Genomic DNA, 19,360 nt, shown 5'->3' on the forward strand with positions numbered 1-19,360 from the left:
TCAATTGATGCTGCTCTTCATGGACTAATGTTATTTGTGAAGTCCCACAGGGTTCGGTGTTAGGCCCACTGTTGTTTTGTACATTTATCAATGATATTGATGAAAGTATATCAGGCTTAGTGTTGAAGTTTTCAGGGTTGTTAATGACAGTAATGGTAGTGTGCTACTGAGACAGGATTTAGAAAATTTGGGCAGATGGGCAAAGAAGTGGCAACTGAAGTTTAACATTGAGAAATGCAAAGTACTGCATATGGGTAGAATTAATCCCAGAGGAACGTACCAACTGTGTGGTACTACACTTAGGGTGGTAGAAAATGAAAAAGACCTGGGAGTAATTGTGAAGTCAGATACGAAGTTTTCTGAGCAATGCAGATAGGCCGCAAGAGCAGGTCATGCGGTTTTGTCAATGATATTCAGGAATTTTGTTAGCAGGGAAAAGGTGATTAACCCTTTGTATAAGGCAATGGACAGGCCACGCCTTGAGTACTGTGTACAGGTCTGTAGGCCTCATTTTAGGAAGGATGTAGATTTGCTTTAGCTTGTATAGAGAAGGCAACATGATTGGTGAGGGGAATGAGGGGATCCTCTTACCAAGAGAGGTTTAAGTTCTGCAAATTGCAGCGGCTGGAGACTAGGCACCTGTGAGGTGATCTGATAGAGTTGTATAAGGCCTTGAATGGGTTGAGCGTACTGAATTCTGATGGGATTCTTCCACTTGTTCAGATTACGAATCTAAGGGGGCATAAATTCAAATTGAGAAAAGGTAGTTGTAGAAAAGATGTGCAGAAATTTGCCATTAGCCAGCGGGCAGTTAATTGCTGAAACAAACTTCCATCTGTCGTTGTGGAAGTTGATAGCTTAAATAAATTTAAATAGAAACTGGACAAACTTTTAGAGGGCATGGTTGTGTGAAATTTTTTTTAAAATTTATTTATTTATTATTTATTTTTTTGGCTGATGCTACATAAGCTCATATGCTTGCTTTCTTGCATCACATGCCTGTATTACTATTACCTTGACAAGAAGTTACCAGGTAATGCACTACCTTGAATAAGTAATGCTTCACTAATATAGAAGACTTATGTAGTCTTCAGTGGTCCATAAGACTAAAAGAGCAACACCAGGGTACATACCCACTCACAGAGGATAGGCCAAGAAGCCTTGAAATAGTGCTGTGTGAGAGGTGGTGCCCACTGATATTTAAGTAACAAGTCTTCTCTATTAGTGAAGAATTATTTATTTGAGGTAACGCAATACGTGGTAACTCGTTGTGAAGGTAGTCACAATATGAAATACAATTAAATCGATGCCATTACACCTATATTTTATAGTGTATTTTAAATACAATCTACTACCAGTTTAGAAAAATCATAATATATTATAAATGCCTTGAGCATTTATATTTTATTTAAGTATTATCTTGCACAAGTTTTGGCATCTCTCATATTGTGGAAATAGTTCACAACCGGGTTGGCATGTTGCAAAACCAGGGTACCTACCCACAAACCCGAGGATAGGGCAATAAGCCTTGAAATGGTACCGTCTGGGTGGTGGTGCCCACTGAGAATAAGTAACAATAGTCTTCTCTATTAGTGAAGAGTTACTTATTTGAGGCAGTGCAATATATGGTAACTCTTTGTGAAGGTAATCACAATATGAGATACAATTAAATCGTTGCCTTTACACTACTTATGTATTTTTCATTATGAGTTTGCTATGATGTATTTACACCTGTATTTAATAATACAGTAAACCCTAGCTAATCCAGATTAATTGGGGGAGAGTTCATCTGGATTAGCATTAGCAGAGGCATATGATGCAAGAAAACAAGTGTATACAGCATCAGCCAAAAAAAAATCCCGTTCCCATTTCACCCATCCATTCACACTCCAAATGTTTGTCTAGTTCTGCCTTGAATTTATTTAAGTTGTCAACTTCTACAACGACAGATGTAAATTTGGCTTGGGAATCAAACACCCACTGGCTATATGCAAACTTCTGCACATCTGTTCTATAACTGCCTTTCCTCAATTTGAATTTATGTCACTTCAGGTGATTAATCTGAGCAAGAGGAAGAATCCCATTTGCACCGAGCGGCTCAAACCATTCAAGGCCATATATATTTCAATCAGATCGCCATGCAGGTGCCTAGTCTCCAGACACTGTAATTTGCAAAACTTAAGCCTTTCTTCATAAGAGCAACCTTTTGTTCCTTTGTTCCATTCACTAATCTTGTTGCACTTCTCTGTACTAGTCCCAACAGTTCTACCTCCTTCCTAAAATGAGGCATGGTGTGACCTGACAAATGCCTTATACAAGGGGATAATCACATCCTTTTCCATGCTAAAAAAAAATTCTGTATATCATTGACAAGACATCATGAGCTAATTTTACCGACCGTCTGCACTGCTCAGAAAACTTCATATCTGACTACACCATTACCCCCAGGTGCTTTTCATTCTCTAGCACATTCAGGATAGTACCACACAGTTGATATGTTACTTTGGGGTTGCTGTTTCCCATATGTAGTACTTTACATTTGTCAATGTTAAACTTCATTTGCCACCTCTCAGCCCATCTGCTCAACCTTTCCAGATCCTGTTGCAGTAGCATAGTGTCAGTAGTGTCCTTGACAACCCTGCCAACCTTCGTATCGTCTGCAAACTTGGACATTAAGCTTGATATACCATCATCAATATCATTTATAAATACAGAAAACAATAATGGACCCAATACTGAACCCTGAGGGACTCCACTAATAACATTAATCCACGATGAGCAGTGTCCATTGATTACCACTCTCTGTCTTCTCTCCCTCAACCACCGCTTTATCCATAGCAGCAATTTGCCTCCAATGCCACACTGCTCCAATCAGCAGTCTTCCATGTGCAACAGTATCAAAAGCCTTTCTAAGATCCAAGTATATAATATCAAAGTTATTCCCTGCATCCAGTTCTTTTGTGACTGCATCATAGTATCCAATCAAATTGGTCAGGCAAGACTTCCCCTTAACAAAGTTCATCTGACATCCACCTAAACCTTGAACAATATTTCTTAGTTGGTATGTAAAGCCTAGTAGCTTCCATGATAAGTTCTTTGAATGCTTCCCATTTTGAATTTGCTGTTGGTAACATCATTAGTTTCGCCTTTACGAAAGCAATAACCCTTCCCTTTACCCCTAATGGTAGTTAACTCTTTGAGTAAATCCGACTTCAGCACACTGTGATCACTGCCACCTAGTGGTTCATTTACCTGCAGATTCTTAATGCATGAAGAATCACTACTGATAATCAAATCAAGAATATTACTCCCTCTAGTTGCTTCCCAAACATGCTGATGTAGAAAACAATCATCCAATAAATCCACAAAAGCCTTGCTAGTGTGTGAGTGACCAGTCCCCAAATTCCAGTCAATATCTGGGAAATTAAAATCCCCCATTATAAGACTCTCTGATTTACTGGCCCACTCTATTTCCCTGTACAATTTCTTATTATACTCATCAGAGTCATTAGGCCTATAGCACACTCCTACTCTCAATTTTGATCTCCCAATGCTTATGTCACACCAAACTGACTCGACACTGCACTGTCCAGCAATGTCAACTGGCTTCACTTCCTTGGATTTTATGTATTTCTTAACTAATAGCATAACCCCTCCTCCCTTCCTATCCTGTCTATCCCTTCTGCAGACATTGTACACCCCAAATTCCAGTTCTGCATTCCTTATATCTGTGTGACACCACGTCTCTGAAACCCCCACAATATCTGCCTTTGATGTTTTGAGCAATACCTCAAATTCATCAAATTTATTTACTAAACTCCTAGCATTGGTGTACATGCAAGTATACATGCACCTGTTCTTTTAATTAATAAATGACCAACGTGTTAAAAAGGATTACAGAAGATGAATTCCAGAAATGTTTCTGTGCTGCTTGGAATAAACGTATGGAACAGTGGGTTCAAGCACAAGGCAATTATTTTGAAGAGAATAACTTATATAAGGCATGAAATCTTTCATTATATTTATTGTAACAGTCTCATGATTTAATAGCCACACATCTTGTATATTACGATAACATATTTTTATTGGCTTTTATTGGAGTACTCCCTACAGGTCTGGAGGCCTCATTTTAGGAAGGATGTAGATTTGCTTGAGCATGTACAGAGAAGGGCAACAAGATTGGTGAGGGGAATGAAGGGATCCTCTTACCAAGAGAGGCTTAAGTTCTGCAAATTGCAGTGGTTGGAGACTAGGCACCTGCGCGGTGATCTGATTGAGGTGTATAAGACATTGAATGGGTTGAGCACGCTGAATTCTGATGGGATCCTTCCACTTGTTCAGATTATGAACCTAAGGGGGCATAAATTCAAATTAAGAAAAGACAGATGTAGAATAGATGTGCGTAAATTTGCCTTTAGCCAGCGGGTGGTTAATCGCTGCAACAAACTTTCATCTGTGTTTGTGGAAGTTGATAGGTTAAATAAATTTAAGGAGGAACTGGACAGGCATTTGGAGGGAATGGTGTGATTATTTTTTTTTGGCTGATGCTGCATAAGCTCATACACTTGCTTTCTTGCATCACATGCCACTACTTCTACTACTACTGGTGGTGGTGGTCAGGGGAACAAAGGAGGTGCTCTTACCAAGAAAAGTTCGAGTTCTGCAAATTGCAGCATTTGGAGACTAGGCACTTGTGGGGCAATCAAAGGCACTTGCTCAATCCAATCAAAGCTCAAATACCTCTGATAGAGGTATTTGAGCTTTGATTGGATTGAGCAAGATCAATGCCGATAGGATTCTTCCTCTTGCTCAGACTACATACACAAGGGGGCATAAATTTTAATTGAGGAAGGATGATTGTAGAATAGATGTGTGGAGATTTGTCTTTAATAAACAGGTAGCTGATTGCTGGAATAAACTTCTGTCTGATGTGAAAGAGGATATACTGAACAAATTCAAGGAAGTAGATAAATTGTTGGAGGGGAGGGAATGGATAGGCAAAATGAGTAGGTTTTTTTACCCCCACTGATGCTGTATAAGCTTGTTTTCTTGCATCATTTTCCACTACTAATACTAACATGAAGAAAGGAGCATACAGTACAACAGATGGGTGATTTTATAAATATCAAAAATGCAAAACTAAAATAATTACTAATTACAGCTTTCTTTTTTATTAAACAAGATTAATATTTTTCCTGTTTTGACTGCTGTATCATACTTTTTGTTGTTTTTAATAGGGTTTACATAGGCATGCATCTAAAATTTTAGTTTTATTTTGTTATTTATTGTTTTTCTGTTGGTTGAAGAGATGCTTGGATTACCAAAATATCCTAATCTCCATATGAGCTATATAACAAAGGTTTAAAAAAAGAAAGAAACTGCAAGCACAAAAGGACTTATGCACTTAGTAAAGTGCATGGGTTAAAAGATGCGAGAGCAGATGATACTTGTTGAAATTAGACTAATTTCTGTATGCTGTAAATTTTAGGAAATACCAGGCGATGGAAGGTTGTTCCAAAAAAATGAAAAAGTATAAGGGATAAATGAGGTTGTAGTTGTGGTAGGGTTTTAGGCGCATCAGCAACTAAGGCATTATTGTTCTGTGTATATTGTTTGTAAATTGCATGTGTTCTGAGGTTGATTTTCTGTTTGCCGGATGAAAAATCTGAGTTTTCGGGAGGAAGAATTCGTGCTACCCTCGCCTGGGACTGAATAACTCAGCCATACTGTGAATAAGGTGCAGAAAAATTCCTCTGTCATTGATGTGACTCGAACTCAGGTCTTTTCCACCCAGTATGGGATGGACGGTGATCCTACCAACTTTGCTACCCACAAGGACGTGATAAATGAGGAAGAGGAAAACTTTGTTCACTAAGTTTAGAGAAATACAGTGAATATATGTTTCACAATTGAGACACGTGCAGACTGGTTTGGAAGAAAGTGAGGGAATTACATATGGCAACTCAGAACAGTGCCCATTATGAAAAAAATTATAAAAAAGAATCATGTAGCAGAAACCGAACATCTATGAGATAGAGAAGACACAGACTTTGTAAGAGATAGATCATTAAAAAAAAAACTGCCCTCTTCTGAACAAAATCAAGGATTTGAAAGAGGTTTTGGGGGCACTACCCTAGATACAGGAACCATATTTCATGGTAAGGTGGATTTCAGATTTATAGAGAGTCAGTATCTGTTTAGAAGGACAGTAACGTTGAAAGTGAAAAAGAAAACCCCATTTTTTTTCTGATACAGAGCAAGCAATATTTATGATGTACTTATGCTAAGAGACAATAACGATATGTGATCCTGTCTAAAGATCTCTGTATCATCGAGAGATTTCTTTGCCCCATTGGAGAATAAGTTGAAGATCAGCATTTAACAAAATGGTGATAACTCGAAAGTTAAAACTCTTTCTGCAAGGTAATGTTTCTCACTCTGGCAAAATGACAGTTTGCCAATTTGTCACTGGCAACTGTCATTGGCAAAATGATGGATAGGATTTTCATAGAAGTAAGTTAATGTAGCTGAACACAGCTGCAAACTTTTTAATTTCGAAAAACTGGAGATCAGGTAGATGTAACAGTAAAACAGAGCTATTTGGCCAAAATGGGCGGGTAATAAAAAGAGGAACGTTTTTGCAAAAAGCCAGAGACTGCAAAAAAACAGGAGGAAAACAAGAGCTTTTTTTGGAAAAACCAGGAGGCCTTTTAATGTCCACACTGTGCTATAAATTAAATTTCATATTAAAACACAGCTATTACTATATAGTGTTTAATGATATAGTAAGCTTTGAAGCATTAGCTTATCTAGGATTTTTCTACCTGTGGAGTTTTGTTTCCAGTGTCTGTTAGATCAGCTGAATATGTTTGCTTAAAGAAAGATACTGCTGTAGACTTCACCTTTTTTAGAAATGTTGAATCAAAGCCTTTTTTCATAATCACGGCACTACTGTTTTGATTTGGCTATCAAGAGCCGTTTCAGAACTCTGGCAGAAAGAGAAGATCTAAACCCAATTTTTACACCTGGCCGAATATTCTCTCAATTCAGTACTGATATGAAGAACTATTAAAATACTTGAAATGTAACAAGCAAGACTTGTTACATTTCAAGCTTCCTTGTTCACTTACCGGTTTTCTAACCAAGAACCACATACATCAATTCTTTCTTTTTTTATAATAGCATCTGATAGGTTTTGCAGTATTTTGTCAATTTGTTACACTGAAATTGACAGAATACTGCAAAATATCGATTTATACATCTTCAATGATATTGATAAGCACTACAAAAAAAAATTTTTTTTTTTTCATTTTTGTTGAAATTGATTTGGTTTAAAAAGGCTTATTCTCAGAATAGCATTACTGAATGATGAACTGCTTCCCCACATATGATTATAATTAAATGAAAGTTAAATAATATTTAACTTTATTTCTGATAACTCAACTAACATGTTACTATCTCTGAAGTCTGTCTGTTTCGAGCAAGCAGACTTCTGAGTGCCTTAAGGAAACACTTCGGTCTTAGAAATTCAGAACAGAAATTTAGGTGGCTGCCAAACTAAGTCCACAATTTACCAAAACTATTTTTAAAGTCACATGGCTTCTGCTATGTGTATATTAAATATTTGAAGTTTTAACTTAAATTATCTCAAGTGCACTATTTTCATAAAACTGCTCTAATTTTTTTTTTTTAAACCTTGTGTAAAATATAGTAAAGTTTGGTACAAATGCTGTTGAGTACTACTGATTACTTCATTATACATCAACCCATTTTGATTATGTACCACCTCTGTACTAGTCTCTCACTGATCTTTTATAATTATGATTAATAGGAAGGAAAACTTTGATGACAGTTTTATAAACTTTAAGTTCTCTTATTAATTTTTGCTTTCTAAATTGAGAGATAGGATATCAATCCCAGGCTGCAAAATATGTGCTGTGTTGGAAATACAAAAAACTGCAGGATAGCATTCACTTTTTCATTTTGGCTAACTGAAAAATTACACAAAACTTTTCTTAAGTAGTTCATTTTGGCAGTATTCATCATCAAATATTAAGTTTAGATTAAAAAAAATTCAGATTTTAACCTTTCATTTTTTTAATTAATGTTTAATTTTTTTTTTTTCCTAAAAATAAAAAAAAATAAAACAGAACACTCGCATTAGTTGAGAGGTTAGAAGACAGAGGCACCTACCATCATCAAAAACTGGTTACCATGTATTTTGGAAAGAGTAGAGGTAAGGGCAATGGATTGATAACTGGAAGGGAGAGATTTGACACCCTTTTTACAAACTGGCTAGGTGTGAGTGAATTTCCATGCAGAAGGGAAAAACACCACAGAATGACAAGTGTAAAAAGATATCATAAATCAGGGGTAAACTCAGGAGCACAGGTTTGCAAAAAAATGAAGTTCCATTAGGACCTAGGGCTTCCTTGGAATCAAGATTATTTAATTTTTTTTTAATATTCTTCTATGAAAGGACCATGTCAGGCACTGAATGCTGTGCTGTGTATTTGGTAATGTAGGAGGTGATTCATCAAAATAATTGATACAAGAGTTAAGAAATAAAGAAGTAAGATACCAATGAGTCAACTTTATTTTTTATTGTGGAAGTAACAAAACCATGGGCAGAAGTTGTGGCCACAGTTTTGGCCAGATGTCAGAAGGTTCAACTACCATTTAAAGAAGTGGCAAGTTTCTACTCTCAGCCTATTCAAAATCAAGTGACTGACTAATAAAAAGCATTCTTGGGCAAAGACCTCAAGCTATGTGGCATAGGTAGAGTCTGAAGCTTGGGATTTGGACAAAGATGAACTGAGATATGCTCAATTCTTATCTGGAACAGCACTTACAAGAATTGTGAGGTGAAATGAGAAATAAAGGATTCCACCTCTACAAGAATAATTTCAGTCATAGAATCTGAGCACCCATTAAGGTAAGATTTAAAAAATAAATAAAAATGATAATCTTCAAATAGGTCTCTGGGGTTGGGAATATTCATATTCATAATAATTACACAATACACCAACCGATGTTATAAATAGTGTTATGTTTATTAAAATAATGTTGTAAATAAAATAAAATACTGATAAAAAAAACTGATAAAACTGATTCCAATAAAAACTGATAAAAAATAAGAGCTCTGCCCATGCTCCTGTGGAACCACATGCTGGGAACCGTGAGCCTGCTGATATTTAAGGATATGCCATACGATAAGCTTTACTGTTGAGAAACGAGGCGGATGTCTCTGAAAGCTACGGTTATTTTAGCACTTTTATCATCCTGTGTTTATTCTACATTGTTTTATTGTAAATAATTCTTTGCAGTTTAAATTCTTTTGAATTTAAACTGCAAAGAATTATATTGTACAGTCAGTTTTTATTGGAATTTTATTTTATTTTATTTACAATATTATTTTAATAAACATAACACTATTTATAACATCGGTTGGTGTATTGTGTAATTATTATGAATAAGAATAAAAATAATAATAATCAACTGAGAAATAGAAATCATCAAAATCAACCCATTTCATAGATCTTTTAATGACAAAAGGCACAAACTGAGAACCTGTGAAAGAGTAGATGAATAAGAGAGAGAGAGAGAGACTTCAATAGAGCAATAGGCACTACTATATTGTAATCTGAGGTAACTAGAAGACCACTAACATTACTGTATACTTTGATACTTTGAAGGGTTGCCAGTGAGAAAAAGATCAAGAGTGTAGGGTGTGTGGCTAGATTCTCTGGTAGGTAAACAAACAAAGTGCATAAAGTCATCAGTGTTGACAAAAGTCACAGAATCTTGATCTGCTGGGTCCATGTAACTAAAAAATGAAGCTAGCTGGAGCAATGAACATTTTAAGTCACCAAGAAAACATTACTTAACTCCTAAGAAAGTTCCTTTGAAGAAGGGAGTTTCACAGTAGGGAAGTCAAAAATTTCTGTAGATTTGGGAGACCAACAGAAACAATGGATGAATTTGACAGAATAGGAATTACTGTAAAGATAACTTAAGAGATAAAACAAGGTGGATTCTACATAAGGACATTTGTAACAAGGAATATCAAAATGGTCATATACACAAGTACCACATTTGAAGTGCAGGGAATCAGTGAGCAAATAATACGGCAACTGAGATTAGTCGGTTTGTGCTAAAATAGGATTTAACTTATAACATTTTATTCATAACATGGGTCAAAGAATTATTAATGATAAATCAAACTTACTTGGCAAAAGCAAATGTGTGCGCCTGAGCTTTTCAATTTTTTCATCCAATATCCTTTTTCGCTTAAGACTCTCATGATATTCATCTTCCAGTAGCTAGTCAGAGAGAGAATAGGAATAAAGTAAAAATTTATTACATTCAAAAGAAAGTACAGTTATGAATATAATACTGTCAATAATTTTTCTGGTTATGATCACATCGGTAAGATTGCTAAATGATGCAAAGAAGTGGACATTTTCTATTGCTGGTGAAAGTAAAAAAAAAAAAAAAATTAATAATAATAATAATAATATATAAATAAATAATTCATCAGTCACTTATATTAACCAGTGCCATAAAGTGACCATCCAATTTAGCTTTACCAAACTCTCTGCCTAAGCCATAACTGCAGATAATTTATTCCAGAGATCTACATCCTGCTTTAAGGTAAACTTCATGAAATTTAACAATCTGATATCACCTAAGATTTTATATTTGTGCCCTCTGTTTCCATCTCTCTGAAAATATACACACCCTCCAAAAAGTATGAAGATACTACTTCACTATGACATTACTGTTACTCACTTCAAGAGGGTGCCAATCCCCATTTGGCTGCTATAATACATTCCCCTCCTGGGTAGGCTTTTTATGGCCATGAATAATGGACAGCAGAGGGTATAGTTCACTATTCCTCATGAGAACAGTGATTTTTTCTTTAGGTCCTAGCCACTGAAATCTCAGGAAATTAGGTGGCAGGACCTGCGAGAGTAAATAACTATAATACTGGTGTACCTGGTCTGCCTCCATGGGGCAACACTGGGTCCCATTAGGCACCCAGCGGCCAAATAACCAGAGGAACAATGGTACACGACACTCCACAAATACAAGATTCATACAGTGTTCTGTTTCACACCCACAATGTATACTACATGGAGATGGGGGAAACCTCTGGTGCCGTTTGACACCAAACACGCTCTACAGAACAGTGATGGCCCTGACCAAGTATTGGAAGGCAGCATGAATATAGTGCTCCATGACGTTTTGTGATTTTTAGTTCAAACTATTTAAATTGGATATATTTTATGTTTCTCAAGCTCTTCAGGTGACAGTGAGTCCACAGACATTTATATTATGCCACACTTCTAAGATATTCAATAGGTATGGAAGTTTTCAAATCCTGTATCACGACATTCGATCTAGCTGTTTGCACTATCGCAATGCCATATAGGTTCGGCCATTGGTTCAAACTGAAATTTTTGTGATTGAACGATGTTGCTTGTAATTATTCCTACTAGTTTAAACATTGCCTAGAACACTAGTCCATTATTCTGATTCAAAAATATATATTTTTATGATGATTTAATTTTATATTTATGGCTGATTGACAATTTCAGTAGCTTAATTATGTCACATGGAGGCAGGCATTGCTTCCTCCTCGGGTTCTGGGAATAAAGGCATTGTCGTTGTTGTTAGGTCATGTGACCATAAGGCCCTGTTCTGGTTGGCTGGTGCCGCAATACTGAAGAGAGCCAGCTATGAGTACACAAGTTGTGCCAGCAACTTGAGAACTCATATAATGATTAATATTTCACATTAAAATATTCTATTCACTTCTTTGATGTCAGTGCCTCCTTGTATTTTTCCCAGGGATGAGATAGTGCCCCAACAACTTGTGATGGAAAGTATTGTATTTATAAAGAAATATCAAGGAATTTGCATTTCCCCTACCCTCTGAGAACAGACCTGGCATCGTCTGTTGCCATTGTTCTTAGTGCCACCCAAAACCCCCAGAGAAATTAGTCACAAGTCTCAGGGAAAACTCTTTTCATCTGGGCGTCCCCCCCCCACGTGACTGGTGGGAATAGCCCAAAACTTTGCAGAGGGATTGCTCTGGAACCACTGACTTGAGGTGTACATCAAACAGCAACATTTCCAACCTCTACAAGAACAGCATACATTAAATTCAAACTCTTCCGTAAATCATGGACTCAACAGAAGAGACAAAAATCTTACTATCTGAGACTGGAGCCACACAGACTGCTTACCAGACTGAAGATAAGGGTGACCTTAAACTAACTCTTATGACAAAGAAAAAGAAACTGGTGGCTCCAAAAAGTGATAGGGAAACCAGGAATAACTCCTCAGAGCAGAAGGCAATAGGAAGAAGTGACGAACACTCAGGCTGATGTTGCAGTTCCAAAACAGCAGGACTATCCCCCCTCGCTGGACCCGACCCTGCCAGATGGCCCAGTTCTCACAACAGATACTAACATTAAGAATGCAACTGGAAGCATTAATGGCAAAGTCCAACAGCAGGATCACAACAGGACTGCGAAGCGAGATAATCACTATAAGTGAATAAAATGGAAATTATTCTTGTCAATACGCAACGTGAACAAGAGAAAGCTAAATTGGAGGCCTACTTGGACGAGTGGGGCAAACAAATGCAACAGCGTGCCCCCTCATATGGAGATGTGCAGAGGAACCAACAAAACAAGAATGCTAATGCAAAGGTGCCCCAGCAGAGGAAGCAACACAACCTGCTAGTCCTCAGACTGGTGGCAGACATTGATGGTGCCCAGACAAGTTTGTTTGTTTGTTATTTGGTTTTTAGGAGCATTAGCAACTAAGGCCATATTGCTCCGGGATATGCGGTGGTCATTCCTGACCTTTCCGCATCTTCCGTATTTGGTGGTGACGGGCTCGAACCCCGGTCTAATCAAGAAGCGTGTGCTACGCACTGCTGCTCCTTCCCACCTGGCTACGGAGGCGCCCCCAGACAAGTGAGGAACTGAAGACAACCATCACGACTCAACCCTGCCTCCACCTGAAAATGACAAGAATAAAGAGCATAAGAAAAACAAGGAACGTAGGAGTCCTAATAGAGACTGAAACCAGGCAAGACATAGTTAAAATTATGACAAACACCAAAATTGCTACGATGGGACTCATGTCTGAATCTCCGAAAATGTGGGGCCCCTCGATCCTAGTCTTCGATGTGGATAAAGACATCACGACTAAACAACTGGAAAGTGAGATCATCACATGGAACCTGCATATGCCTAATTCGGGAGAGGAACAGGGGAGATTTGTGCAGCCAAATTATTACACAAAGTCAAGGAGAGGCTTGAATAACAATTGGATTGTGGAGCTAGCACTGGCCACTTGGCAAGTGTTGAAGAGCCAGACAAGACTGTACATTGACTGGGGTAGTCATAGATTTCAGGAGCATGTGGCCATGCCTAAGTGCTATAAATGCTGCAGGTTCGGTCACACCTCCCCTACATGCACCCAGGCCACATCAACCTGTGGACACTGCTCTGCCAAAGGGCACGAGTATAAAAACTGCCCCAACAAAAAGCAACAACATGTTTGCACGAACTGCAAGTCCCTGAAGCTGGAGCACTCACATTCTATTAGAGATCCAAAATGCCCCACCTTCGTAAAAACAAAAAGCTTTTACAGGCTAGAACCAACTATGGCTATAAGAGTTAAAATGTGTTCCCCAGTTCGCTGTGCATTCCAATAGAATGCACAGCGAACTGGGGCAGTGCCTGAAAACCTCAGAAGAAAGGCTGATGAAGAAAATGCCGATATCTTAATCATAAAGAAGCCCCACACAAGGCAGGTGAAGGGATATCCCGGGATATACAAAATAGTGCAAACTGAGCAGGAGAACCCATGGGCTGCAATACAAGTACAAAACCCCAACATGGCTGTCACAAAAATACAAACTACACACAGCCTGACCTGCTTATATGCACATAATTCTTTCACTAGGCTCCTTTTATATTGTCTCCTTGTACTGCAGGGCAGGAGAGGAGATGACCCCTGCAATGAGTTACCTGCAGACACTGCTGAATACAATTTGAGTAGTTTCCCCCAACCAGAAGATCATCATCGGGGTTGATGTTAACTGTCGGTCCCTGGCCTGGCACAGTCAAACAACAGATAGGAGAAGCACACACAATGGGCGGTGACTCTAGGAGTTCCTGGTAAATTCTCCTATGGTAGTATTAAATCAACCATGCCACTTACTGAACTTCTGTAACAATCTGTGGGAGGCCACAATAGATGTCTCCTTGGCAACCACAAAGGTGGGAGGACATGTGGACTGGGCAGTCCAAGGCTCCTGGATGATGTCAGACCACAGAGTGCTTACTTACCATATCAACCAGACAATTAGCAGAACTCCAGTAGTCAAACACATGGTGAACCATTTTATGGTTAACAAGGCTGACTGGGAACTCTTTAGGAGGCTGCTGCACCAGGTGGCAGGGCACTGGATGGAGGATGACCAACGACTTGACTCAGATGAGATCCAGAAGAGGGTGACAAAAATTATCACTAATGCGTGAAACAGCCATGAAGAGGAAGATTCCAAACTCGGACACAGTTCCCTGGTGGACCCTAGATATTGAAACATTAAGAAAGCAGGTCAAAAACGCAAGAAAAGAGTTTCAAAGGGCAAGATGTATCTGGCTGGAGCCGGAAGTAAGACTGTTAAGGGAAAGATACAAGATTGTTAGAAACAGCTACACAGACCTGATATGCAAAAGCAAGAGGAAGGCCTGGGAGCACCTCAACTCCACATGGAAACACCGATCCCTGGGCCTACAAAGTTGTTATTAACAAACTCCCCAGAGAAGAAATCATAAATGTGACTTGAACCCCAGCGGAGCACACTAGTCACTACCTGGGAACAGTCTATCGATAACATAATCAACCAAGTCTATCATGAACCAGCTGTCCCAACCTTACTGGAACAGGTACAGATATGTAGAGAAAATGAAGCATACAAAACACAGCAAATAGAACAGCCCTTTGCCATGGAGGAATTGCATGCTGCCATGGCATTCATAAGTAATAGAAAAATGTCCAGGCCTAGATCTTCTGGAGCAAGAAACTATAAAAAAAGGTAATAGACACCACCCTGGAACTGCTCCTTAGATTATACAATGTATGCTTAAGAATAAGAACTTACCCAGCCGACAGGAAACTTGCAACCTTGAAGCTTATACCCAAGAATCCTTCAAAGCCTCCAGAACAGCCGGACTCTTATTGGCTAATTTCCCTGCTCTCAGTGGCAAGTAAGCTATTCGAAAGGCTGATATGTAAAAAAAATAACTCACCACTATGAAACAGCTGGACTAACCATACCATCACAATATGGATTCAAGCAAGGAACTTCTACCATCGATGCCCTGAGTAGCCTTTAGAGGGTGGCTGCGGGGTATGACAAAAAATATTTCCTTGCCATCTCAGTCGATTTCGCTCACTGGGGCGTTTGATGCCATTTGGTGGCCAAGCATCCTAGCTAGACTGAGAAGGGCAAACACACCTAAGAATTTGTACAAAGTTATGGAATCCTACCTTACCAACAGAGAAATCCAGGTAATAGCACTAAATTTACCTCCAGGGGCTCACATCTGGTGAGTATGGGCTTGGCACACCCAGGGTCCTGAGTGTGCCAAGCTGGATATTATCATTCTTCTCTTTCTTGGTGATTCCCTTCTCATTCTTGTTCTCTCTCTCCCTCTCTCTCTCTCAGGGTAATTTAGAATTTTTTTTTTTAGCTGGTGCTGCATAAGCATTAGGCTTCCTTGCACCATATGCTAATAATAATAATAATATAATAAGTTGAGCAGATCACTCTACAGGGGCTACCCCCAGGGTTCAGTTCTAGGGCCACTGCTCTGGAATATGATCCTAGATGAATTCTTGGCCCTGGTCTTGAGGGAAGTAAATTCCTAGGCCTTCTCAGACAATTTAATACTGACAGTCACTGCTGAAGGCCGAGCACAAATGAAAGTGCAAGCGAACCAAGCAATCCAGCTCCCTCAAGACTGGACCACAGTCCACTTCTTAAAAATATCATCTCCAAAAACAAAATCTATACTGCAGAAAGGCAGCCTGAACTTAAGAAGACCACCACAAATTAAAATCCATAGCCAGACAATCAAACTAGTCACCAAACTGAAGCATCTAGTTATCATTCTAGACACCAACCTGTCCTTCTATCGTCATCTCAAATACTTTATAGAAAAATAAGATATGCCGGATTAATAGCCAGAATAACAAGAAAGGACTGGGGTCTAAAAAAATGCATGCTAACACTGTACTATAAAGCCTTCTTCACCCTGGCGATTACATACGTGTCCACGTGGGTTCCATAGGGCCACAACGGTGGTTAACAAAAAGATCTTGGACACCACACAAGGCTTAATTCTCCCGGTCATCACCCATGCCTGCCGTACTGTTAGTATGCATGCCCTCCAAGTCCTGGTGGGGGATCCTGCCCCTGGAGCTAGAAGTTATATGATGCAGAATGATGTACTACCTGGACAAAGGATTACCCTACACTCTGGGGGAATACACCATCAACCTAGCAGGGAATAGAAGAGAAGAAAGGACCAGACGTGAGAATTGTGTGCAGGCAGGCATGGCAGGAAAGGTGGTCTGCTTCAACGAAAGGGGAAATTATCAGGAAGTTCCTGCCTACTCTCAGACACATGTATCCTAGAGCCCCGCCTTCTGGTTCTACCAGGTCTATTTCCAACAATTCTCCTGACAGGCCATGGTGCCTTCAACGTCTGCTGTGATAGAACTCAGATATTTACCAGCAAGACTGGAGCATCACCCTCTAGACTTAAGGGAGGAGTTCCTGGCCTTTGTGAAGTTGCGCAAGAGGTATTTTCTGGGCAGAGGAAACATCGTTATTCATCATAACTAAAGCCAGTAACTGAATGAAACAACTCAACCTAATTGATCAGAAACATTCAAATGGAAAGATTGAGTTAGCCACACTAAGGACCTTCTACAACAGGACCAGGACTAGACAAGGAATCAATGCAGTCCACAGCTCACCTGTCTCAAGATCCCTCTGTAGCAGAAGACACCATTGATCACCAAGTCAGACTTGACTCTACACATCTCTCTGAGATGAACACACCAGACATGACTATTGCTGCAGCTTGCTGCCAAGGCCACTGGCATCCTCATACCAGTGCACTCTTGCACAGTACTTTCTTCTTACTTCCTGGGGCAGGAGAGAAGTCTATTGTCTCCCCCTCCTGCCACCCCATTTTCTTCCCTCTGGTGGGGCATGGGCATGCTTCACTGACCATATGGGGTTGCCTTATCTGTTGACCCCCACCTCTGTCTTACTCTCCCAGTCTCCCCACCCTCTCTCTAACTTTGCGACTGTGTCTAATGAAACCAAAATTATTCCAAACCCACACTCAAAAACTTAAGTCAACCATGCAACAACCCTATTACCATTCGGCCTGCTCCCTTTCAGCGTAAATTATAGTAACATTTTTTTTTTTTTTAGGTCCTATCTACTGAAATCTCAGGAAATTAGGTGGCAGGACCTGCTTGTTTGTTATGTTATTTGGTTTTTAGGAGCATTAGCAACTAAGGCCATATTGCTCCGGGATATGCGGTGGTCATTCTCTGACCTTTCCGCATCCTCTGTATTTGGTGGTGACAGGCGGCAGGACCTGCCAGAGTGAATATAACTATACTGGGTGCACCTGGTCTGCCTCCACGGGGCCAAGTGTGGGCAATGGTGTGTCCCATTAGGAGCCCAACAGCTAAAAGGCCAGATGAACAAAGGTACAAAACATTACACATCACAATATCCATACACTTTTAAATCTCTGGCCTTTACAGTGTACTGTATCACATGACAATGTATTCTATGGAGAGATGGGGGGAACCCTGGTGCTGTTTGACCTGAAAACACTAACAACGATGAGTTCCACTACATATTAGGCACGTGTTGGTCTAGCTCTCATCCAACATTTCACCCTAAGTGTTCTATAGGGTTCAAATGGGGATCCTACACCAGCCATTTCAACTTTTGTACATTAATTCATATACATCAACCATTCTCAAAGAGCAAAGGTGGTATGGCATGGTGCTTTTTCCTGTAGAAAGAAATGTATGTATGTGTTTCTTGTCTATGGTCGCTCCTAGGCATATGCCTATCTCCCCCTAATGTCTCTGTACAGAATCACTGTAAATGGGCATAACATCAGTATGCATTGTTTATGTCAGGCCACTTTGCCACCAGGGAGCAGCTAACCCAGTTAGCTGAATCCTGGTGTCAAACCTCGGCACGTGGAGCCGGACCTGTACCAATAGTCTGTGTGGTAATGCACCAAATCCCGCATCCACCAGTGGGTATGCCATACCGGTGGATGCCAGCTTGCGGTATCTCGTACCTAGGTATCAGCTTAAAAAAAAACAAAAAAAAAAAAAAACTGGATCCTGCACAACCCATCAGTTGCCAGTAATATCCCATACCTAGGTACCAGCAAAAAAAAAAATAATAAATAATAATAATAAAAAAATAAAAATAAAAAAAAAAATAATAAAAATAAAATAATAAAAACAAATAAATAAAATAAATACAAAAAAAAAAGAGAAGAGAGGGCACATAGATGTGAGGCCAATTGCAAGTCATGAAGAACTTATTATTATAAGTTCCTGTTCACTACTCTAGGACCGTCAATATTCACCAGGTTTCTTCTTCTAGCAAAGGCACGAATACAACACTTCTGTAATGCATTGAAATTACTAGCTGTAGCCAGTAATGACTGTTCCACTCCTAGCTGTAGTTGTGAAATCTGCACCATCAGTTCCTACCTCTCATCAAAGTAATGCGGACATTCATAGAGTACATGTGCCCAGGTCTCCTCTAAACCACATCAAACTGACTATCAACCTCTAATCTGAAGTAGCACAACTTAGATTTAAGCGATCCATGTCCAGTTAGAATATAAGACGTAACCATGGAGGGATAGAACCATTTTCCAGCAGATGTACAAGTAATATACCTTACATCAGGAATAAACTTCATTGTAACTTTTCCTGTCTCACTAGCAATCCATCTTTCTTGCCATAAGTTATATAAAAGCTGCAGTATTCTCTTTTTTTACTTTCTTAATTTCACTGTTACTTTGGACACTGATCTCCACATAATGGTTACTGGAATTTGCTTCCTCAGAGCATATGATAACCCTCTATACACTATATAAAGATCTAAAGGTAGAACCCCCACCATTACTTGCAATGCATTGGTTGACACTGATCTGCATGTGCAAAATATCGCTAGTAACATAAACCTCTGTAAGGACAACAGTTTAAT

General features: G+C 39.2%; 1 protein-coding gene across 1 annotated transcript in view; it reads right to left on the reverse strand.

The window, feature by feature from the left end:
* hob (bridge-like lipid transfer protein family member hobbit) overlaps positions 1-19,360 on the reverse strand; it is a 916,854-nt gene that overhangs the window by 510,525 nt on the left and 386,969 nt on the right. Inside the window, exon 25 of the mRNA XM_090374277.1 lies at positions 10,229-10,322. Within this exon, the coding sequence (XP_090230403.1) occupies positions 10,229-10,322 (94 nt within the window). The remainder of the gene's footprint in view (positions 1-10,228; positions 10,323-19,360) is intronic.

Source organism: Mastigoproctus giganteus, chromosome 5, assembly GCF_048544385.1.
Source record: "Mastigoproctus giganteus isolate SK-2022 chromosome 5, ASM4854438v1, whole genome shotgun sequence".
Lineage (NCBI taxonomy): Eukaryota > Metazoa > Arthropoda > Arachnida > Uropygi > Thelyphonidae > Mastigoproctus > Mastigoproctus giganteus.